The sequence below is a fragment of the Parambassis ranga genome, chromosome 8 (genome assembly GCF_900634625.1).
Source record: "Parambassis ranga chromosome 8, fParRan2.1, whole genome shotgun sequence".
NCBI lineage: Eukaryota > Metazoa > Chordata > Actinopteri > Ambassidae > Parambassis > Parambassis ranga.
The window spans coordinates 6,257,674-6,266,450 of record NC_041029.1 but is presented as its reverse complement, the minus strand read 5'-3'; the positions used below and the strand labels follow the sequence as shown (position 1 = coordinate 6,266,450).

General features: G+C 45.3%; 2 protein-coding genes across 3 annotated transcripts; both read right to left on the bottom strand.

The window, feature by feature from the left end:
* Positions 1-289: 289 nt before the first annotated feature.
* Positions 290-4,043, bottom strand: uqcrc2a (ubiquinol-cytochrome c reductase core protein 2a). The gene is made up of 14 exons (XM_028411714.1): positions 3,930-4,043; positions 2,946-3,047; positions 2,697-2,846; positions 2,549-2,613; positions 2,383-2,439; positions 2,163-2,287; positions 1,952-2,049; positions 1,636-1,693; positions 1,402-1,497; positions 1,117-1,316; positions 958-1,038; positions 809-885; positions 546-699; positions 290-429 (listed from the first exon to the last, which is right to left on the bottom strand). The coding sequence occupies exons 1-14, from the start codon at positions 3,960-3,962 to the stop codon at positions 346-348; spliced, it is 1,380 nt and encodes a 459-aa protein (XP_028267515.1). The 5' UTR covers positions 3,963-4,043; the 3' UTR covers positions 290-345.
* A 262-nt stretch (positions 4,044-4,305) lies between these two features.
* Positions 4,306-8,630, bottom strand: LOC114439825 (kelch-like protein 20). 2 transcript variants are annotated; one of them, XM_028412006.1, is made up of 12 exons: positions 8,498-8,630; positions 7,956-8,225; positions 7,735-7,869; positions 7,471-7,662; positions 7,030-7,173; positions 6,425-6,611; positions 6,091-6,249; positions 5,872-6,000; positions 5,542-5,718; positions 5,283-5,429; positions 5,027-5,192; positions 4,306-4,956 (listed from the first exon to the last, which is right to left on the bottom strand). In XM_028412006.1, exons 2-12 carry the CDS (start codon positions 8,202-8,204, stop codon positions 4,800-4,802), a joined length of 1,842 nt encoding a protein of 613 aa, XP_028267807.1. In that variant the 5' UTR covers positions 8,205-8,225; positions 8,498-8,630; the 3' UTR covers positions 4,306-4,799. The 2 variants fall into 2 exon arrangements, with proteins under 2 accessions (XP_028267807.1, XP_028267808.1); XM_028412007.1 differs by having other exon boundaries at positions 6,091-6,237.
* Positions 8,631-8,777: the final 147 nt, after the last annotated feature.

Here is an 8,777-nt window from a genome sequence, read left to right as displayed (position 1 = left end):
CACACACTCAAACATGAATGAAGATATGTGCTTTTGGGTCCCCCCTCTGGTTGCTGAGTGTAACAGTACTGCTGTTTTGGTGTTGAAAATAGTGCATGATTATTAAAGCCAGCCAAACTGATGTCATTATTTTTAATTTACATCCATATACAGTTAAATTGACATAAACATACATTGTATGATGACTCTCCCTGTTGTGGCATACACACAGATATTGTAGGACAGATTACAAATGATTGGTTTCATCTGTGGAGTTGCTGCCGGAGGCTGTGGCTTTGAGGTCTTGGTGTTTTTTTTTTACTGAACAGCCATGAACAGAAACTCCAGCTCTGCTTGTATACTTTTCTATACTTCATCCACAAACGGTGTATTAATGAGCTGTCCACTAGCTGCCATGGTCTTGCTGCCATCCACAAACTTTTTCGCAGCCTGAAAAAAAAGTTTTAACAAACATGTTAAGATGACGTAGATGTCTGGCAATTATAATTTTATTTAAGAAAGAAGCATATGATGAAAGACTGTCCTCTACCAGGGAAGGCACCCACCTTGACCACATCATCCTGGGTGACGGTATCTATAGCCTGGGCTACAGCGTCAGGGACCTGGTACGATCCAGTGTTCAGAGCCTGTGCACCGATCTCCTCCAACAGGCCCTCAGCACTCTCTATTGACATCAGATACTCAGCTTTCACCTGATTCCTACGCAGAGGCGTCAAACATTTCAGAGTTATGAACAGCTCATTTTTATCCTCTGAAAATTACAGGTTCATTAGAGCTTTATGTGCAAAGTCTATGTAGGTGAGCTCACTTTGCTCTGGTGATGTCGGCCTCTGACACGCTTCCCTCCGCCACACCTTTCACTTGAGCGATGGCAGCTTTGATCACCTGCATGGACAGATGCAGTGTGTTCAGTGCATTCTGCAGTTTAGCTCAGCAGTTATAGTCACAGACTCTTACCTCTCCTGCTGAGTTAGCTTGTGCAATGGTGTAGATGCCAAACAGGCCAGAGTCAGAGTATGAGGCATTAAAGGCAGTGGCCTGCAAGACACCTGGAGGTTAGCTTACAGCCAGAGACAAAACCTATACATTTTAATTGTAGACCATGTCTGAACTTACATCAAATGGCTGTGTGGTAGCTTTAGCAATACCCTGGCTCAGTTTGCTGGTGATGCTGGAGCCCCTCTTTATATGAGGACCAGCTCCTAGGATCCTTTGCAGCACACTGAAGGCATTAGCCTCAGCAGTTCCCGTCACACCTCCCTCACTGGCAATCAGTGCATGGACCAGCTCGCTGTTGTTCTGTACTCGCAGCTCACCTACACATAAAATGCCACCGTGAAAATAAAGTAGCGGCATGTCCTCTAAACAGAGTAAAAATTGGTTTTTGACATGAGCCCCTACCTCCACGGTACACAGCTTTAGCCACAGGTGCTCCGGCACCGCTACGGGCACTCAGGAGCCCCTCACCCACTTGCCTCAGGACGGAATGCTTTACACCTGGATACACGAATAAGATATATCAATAAAACTGCTATAATCTGAGAGTTCCTATGAGGAAACGGAGCACAAATAAGCAAAGCCTGCTGAGAAAAGAGAGCATCTATGACAAAGCAACGCAGACTACGCAACACTCACCTACTCCTACGAGAGCCATTTTGCCAGTAGTGAAATTGTCTTCAACAAATGTGTGCAGCTACAGGAGAGGGTACACAATAGGAGATGTGTATAAAAGACACACAGACCAATATACAGTGTATTAGTATAGACCAAATACTGATCTATACTAATGATAGCTAACAGGGATGTCAGAACACCAGATTTTGGTTGTCAGAACTAACACCAATAAAATCACAGAAAGCAGCCATTTGAGGTAAACATATATGTTCTAATTCTGTAAAGATCATTCTCTATAGTTCCTTTCCAAGACCCTATGATTAATACACATTCATACCTGGTTAGGGGAGACATGGCCAACCATGTAGTCGGGGCAGTGCAGCGAGTTAGACAGGGCATTTTTGTATGCTGCTTCATGCAACTTCTCAATAACACCTGCAGGAGGGAAGTAGAAAAGCAGTCTGAATTTCTAGCCGCAGAGTACTAAATAATACAGTCAATACTTAAAATACAAATGATTCAATGGCATAGCTAACACGACTACTCACCTATCTGAGGACACTGCAGAGCCAGAGCCTTGTCAATCTTCACCCTGGGCGTTAAGTCAGATACTTCCCATGGCCGGAACTCCTGAGCTGTGGTCACATTGACCAAAACCTCCAGTAATGAATCTCTAAACACAGACAGATCAGACACATCAACGTGACCACAGAGGACACTGAATAAAACAACAATACAGCCCAGAAGCGAGTACAAATAATCACTTACAGGTCATCCCGTAAACAGTCTGCAGTGTAGACCATGGTCTCTCTTGATGAAGTCACGCTGGATGGTAACAAATGACAACACAGTTGGTTCACGTGGAGATTGGTATTTATTTATAACAATAAAAGTGTAACTGTGTGCATATGCAGTAAGTGCAGAACTCACTCACCTCAGGCTGGCCCCCATTGTTTCCAGACTGCGACAGATCTTAAAGGCAGATGCACCTTTCGTCGTCTACAAAGGGAAAGACATGCGTTTTTTAAGATTGCATAAGTGGTTCATCAGTTTTCTGAAGGTATCACACGTTCACAAATTACCAGGTTTGATGCCAGTCGTAACACATGGGTGACGCCTTGGTTCTCCACAGTCTCATAGCGACTCCCAGCTTTCACAAAGACACCAATATTTGACACAGGGGAGTAATTCTCCAGCGACGCTATCACCAGACCATTTGGGAGCTTGGACACCTGAGGCAGCAAAAGGAAAATGTTACTGGAAGCCTGAAACCCACCTGTAAACAGATATACCTTCATGCATAAACAAAACTACTGTAAAGCATCACCTACCTGAACATTTTGGGGAGGGAAAGAAGCAGCTGTGGAAGGTTTCTGGACAGACAGGGGTTCAGTCAGAGCTCCGCTCCTACTGGCTGAAGCATAGCAACGTTTCTGTTGGAGAGAGTAGCATTAAACTTATATACCACCTTTTTCCAGAGTGGTTTATTTTTTTAAACAATGACAACAATAACAAGAACAAGAAAGTGCTTTATTTCTTCAGGAAGATGTCCTGTGAGAGTGGCTCAGGTTCATATTACAGACACTATGACCCAAATGACCTGCAGGTCAGCAAGTTCATACACTTAAGATATGAAACACTGTAATTTAAGGAATATGCCTGTTTAATTTCTAACCATCTCAATAAATAATTGCAGGGGTAATATTTTAAAATTTCGGTCTTATTAAAGTTCATACAGTTTCCCACTGATCATCCTTTGCTTTGACAGCAGAGACGGTCAGTCTGTCCCTGTGAAGTGGACTGACTGAGCACGGCGATATGAAATGACCTGTGTGAAGGGGAGTTAGCACAGAGACCGCAGTCACACGCTTTATCCTGTCAACATAACTTTGTGACTGTCAGCGTGTCGACTCAAGTGCTCAAATTGTGCCCACATTAAGACTTTCCTGTGACACTTCGCTCAAAACATTTGGGGATACATGGGTTCAGAAATGACCTTCAGATTAATAAGAAACCACATGAAGCACAACAAGCGGCTCTCCTTGACCGAGCCAACGGACCATTTCTTTGCCCATGGGACTTACATTTTACGGCTTTCAGTACATATGAACGAGCAAAGGTGAAAATGTTGCTTAACTCGCTGTGACACCGTGTAAACGAGTCTCAGGCAAACCTGCGTTAGCATGCCACCTAGCAGGCTAACTAGCCAACAGGCTAGCTGCTACAGCTACTTCTGGAAGGTTTGGAAGCAGAAAGGAAAAAAAAAACAGTGGGCTACACTGGGTCACAAAAAACAGAGAAAACACGGGACTCACGGACAAATCGTTTAGAGACCGGATTCCTCTCATGACTCCTGACTATCTCCTTCTGACCGGTACAGTTATGGCAGTAGACTGCCGTGTTACCCACAATCCACCGCGGCATGGAGCTGCTCAAAGATGATTGAACGAATCAAGATGAACTTCTCACAAAGTTAGAAACCCCGGCAGAGGCTAATAATATCAGTAACTGTTTAATTACCACATAACTCATGTTTACATTTTTCTGGTGAAAAAACACTCCAGCGTTCTTAAGAAGAATTAAACATCTTTATTACAACCCCACTCTAGCTTAAGTCAGTTAAATACATGACACACTACATTACAAAAATATACTCAACATGTTACTGGTAGTAAAGACAATTATAGAAAATAAAATTACAGAATGTTGCTCACATTTAGAGGTTTTTTTACATTTAACCTTTAAAAATAATCACTATATTTTTCTTGGCCCACAGAGCCTCATGTTTAAAAGTTGCTTTCATGACTAGTCACACCCCAATAAATACATAACATAACAAAAATACACCATGTTGGCTGGGAAACCTTCAGATTGAGGTGTTCAGACATATTAACGACACCCTTCGCATCTTCACATCATTAGTACCGACACAGAGTTGTGGATCACAGTAACTTCCAAGCTGTGTAATGTGATGACATTACCTCTGGCACCACACGTCAACAGCACGGACCCAAGTGAGTTAGACTCACTAATTACAACCAACCACTTTTTGTCACTCGTACCAGCTCAAACAGCACTGTGGCAATTTCCAGGCATCACGTCTCACTTGAAGCTCTGAGCTCTGCAGTGAACTCTTGCCAAGGAGAGTGGCAAATAAACACTAAAGACTGCAGTCGCCTTTTTTTTCAGTTGTCTTTTGGCGTCCCGGGGCAGCTGCTCACGTGGATGTCTTTCCTCAGTCTGAGAGGCACGCAGCTGAGCCAGCTCCGACTGGTGGGCATCTCCCCAATGATCTCCCACGTGTCTGTTTCATCACAGTACCTTTCAATAGTGTCATGATATCTGCATACAAAAGGTGATGAGCATTAAACGAAGCATCAGATTCAAGACGTTCACCTGAAAACCTCCTCACCTGTCCCAGCCCTCTTCTCCTCCCAGGACGTGGATTTTGCCGTCCACCACAGCAACACCTGGCCGGTACCGCCGTTCTTTCATAGGGGCGCACATAATCCATTGGTTGGTCTTAGGATTGTAACACTCCACTTTATCAGTGTTCTCTGTTGAGGCATGCCATCCACCTAAAACAGAAATATTTAACACAATTCTGTAAGTGACAACTCAGTAAGAGGGGGAAAAAAAATAAAAAATTCGGAGCCGAGTGCCGTTACCGATAACATAGATCTTTCCTTTGAGTGTACAAGCAGCTGAACCAGAACGAGCTATTTGCATGGGGGCAATCTCTGTCCACACTGAGGTTTTAGGGTTATACACCTGTGCGAGGTCTGTGCCATCACCGTCCTCTAGAACTGCACCACCTATCAGGACACATTTTGACATACAGGTAACAGCAGCAGATCTGCACCTCTTCCCAAATGTAAAAATCATAGTGCACTCTGTAAAACCACATGCATGACCTAGACTTCTTACCAGTAACATAGAGCAGACCATCCAGTGCCACCACAGCTGGACTCGTGACAGCCATCTTGACCGACTCGGTGAACTGCCAGGAGTCGGTAAGGGGGTTGTAGCACTCAACTGAGTCAAGACGAGAGCGTCCTTCCCAACCTCCCACTGCATACACAAAGCCGTCCAGCATCACCAGGCCTGAGAGTAGAGGACGAGGTGAGAAAATTAACCAACACGAAGCTCATTTAGCCTGCTAAAGCACCTTTTCCACTGCATGAACTTGATAAGTGGCCCAACATAAGCTCAAAAGTTTGCAGCACATGACAGAAGGAGTCTGTAAGTCTGCCTTACCCAACTCAGAGCGAGCTACATTCATGGGGGCAAGTTCCATCCACGAGTCAAAGCAGGGGTCATACCGCCACATCTCTCTGCTGGCTGAGCCATCAGGAAACTCTCCTCCTGCCAAATACAGCGTTGATCCTACAGACACAGAGGAAGCGGGAGTGAATGGGAAGAGGGGACAGTATGGAGTACCGCACCTCTGCAATCACAAATAAGCTTTAACCTAACCTGACACGACGAGCCCATGTTTGCTCACAGCAAAGGGTAGACAAGCAAGGTTTTTCCACTGATTAGTCACAGGATCAAAGCTCTCAACGCTACGCAGCACCACCTTATCATCCTCCCCTCCGACCGTCACTATCACCTCAGCTGTCCCTGATGCCATGGCAACAGGAGAAGAGGGAACAGAGAGAAGTGAGCCGTGGCCTGTTGGCCTTCAGACAGATGTTATTACATATCCCGTTAGGGTACAGCATAAAGAGCTGCAACTAACAAGTAATTTGTTGTCCCTCTATTAGTCCAAATAATGAATGTCTTAGTTGTAGATCTGAGCATGTCCTACCTGTTGACCTGCGAGGTCTCACTCTGGGGCAGAACAGCTCTCCACGGCGGTCCTTTAGCAGCAGGTAATCCTTGGCCTCCGAGATGAGCCTTTGGCAGGCCTGACTCTCCTTCACCACATCCAAAGATTCGATCACGTCATGGAGGTAGTAGGGGCTGATGAGAACTAGGCGAATATGCTCAAGAACCTTTGAAGAATGGACAATAAATGTGATTAATTGAGGCTAACATACCTATTATAAAGTGTTAGTAATGGTAAAGAAATTAAATACACTATGTTGACCAGATGCCGTCTATTATGCTGCTTTTTTTACATGGCTAGTTGTTATGTTAAGCCCAACCTGGCCCACAAAAGGATGCAAAACAACCATAATCTCCACTGAGAAAGGAGTCCTTTTACAGGCCTGTGCCAACCCTCACAAGTAGCTTAGCTTATCCTTGATTTATGGCTCTCTCACACTAACAGCTGCTGCAGAGGGCTCTTTTACACTACTAACTCCTAACCCAGGGACAGGCCAGAGTGCATTCGGCTCAAAACATCAAAAACACACACATCTGTTGCTGTACTACAGAATATTATACAAGCCTAAGTAAATTTAATCTGACCTTTTCAAAGCTCTGTTTGCGAGAGGGACATTTGTTCAACCACAACATGGCGGCCTCAAACACCATCTCTTCTTTGGGAACATTGACAAGGTCGCTGGAAATGATTTCTGTCAGTTTGTCCACACACAGAGACTGGAACTCCTCCTGTGTTGGGGAAGAATAGAAAACGTGTTATCTACCTAAGCTGTTGACAACACAGTGGGAGTTTAGAGACTACTCCATCTTTGCTCTCACAGAGACACAGCTCAGCTACAGGGTTCCTGTAGCATCATTCAGCTAGAGTGACTCGCCTCATTTTGTGCTCGCAGGATCATGTCAGAATTATTCGTGGTCAGTGACACTATGGTGGCTGGTGCAAATTAGCTTGGAGTCTAGCTGTCACCTAGATAAATTAATAAGAACAGTTTTAAAAATAGGATCAAGTTTCCACCAGCCCCTCACCTGCTGACACACGGTGCTGAAGTGTTCGAGAATGTAGTCCATGCTGCGTTTTTCCAGCATCTTACAGGAATGGGCCTCAGCAAAGCAGTGAATCCCCACGCAATTCATCTCATCCATCTGACGTTCCATAAAGCGACAGCAAGCCTCTCGAACGGCCATCACATCCAGCAGATTGGCAGCTGCTAGCAGCGCCTAGACCGGATTCAAATCAGTTTTCTGCACAAACTTATTTATGAAAGTGTGACAGCGGAACAGCTTCCTTACCTGCACATTTGCTTTAGAGATGTATACCTCTGAGGTGTAGGCGTAGCTCACCAGCATGCCAACCATCTGAGGCTCAACACCATTGATGGCAACACGCTCTTGTTTGGACTCTATCAGGTCAGTGGAAAACATGGCCTGGAAAAAGATAAGAAAGAAAAAACACACATGATGAGAGGTGTCATCCTTGCACCTGACACAGCTGTAGATTAAGATCCGTTTACCTGAAAGTAGGAGCTGAAAGAAGCCAGCACTATGCGATGGCAGGGGAACTCCTGTCCTCCACAGCACAGAGTCACATCGCAGAAGGCGTTGTTGTGCCGCAGGCTGTTGAGGCCTTGCAGGACTGTGTTGGGGTGCCTGGCCTCCACAAACAGGTAGTCCTCGCTGTTCGGACAGGCCGGAGGAGGAGTGTCGGCGTCTACGGTGGCGTTCATAGTGGCGATCATAGTGGCGCTCATTATTTCAGCCATATCTGTCTCCGTTAGCCAAGCCTGGGACGCACAACGAACAAGATAGTAAGCACATTTGGACTTCAACACCTCATTTCGGACAACATTAACTATCCTTTGGGAGTAAAATATGTAAAACTAGCGAGAGGCGCAACAAGGCGGAGAGAAGACCCGAGATTGTCTCACTAATGAGGCTTAACTCAGATGTAGCGTCTCGAACTGAAACTACTCGGTCACTTCAAGAGAACACAAACAACCCGCGAACACACATGTGAGCAGAAACACCCAGCAACCTCAACACCGCGCCATGTTACCTGTTACACATAGTCGTGACTGCCACAGTGTAAACACACTCTCCCACACAGACAGTGCAAGCCAGCTTCAATTGCTAACGAACAGCATTTATAGCTCTCACGGAAGCCCCGCCCACATACGCTGTACGTCAGGATGCCTCACGTCAGGATGCCTCACGTCAGAGGGGGGGGGGGGGCCTTACATCCTGGTTTGCCTTTTCACTCTCAGTATCAATCCATCTCCCATAAACCCTTATATTGATTAATAACCCTGAATAGTAATCATTATAGGATATTTACC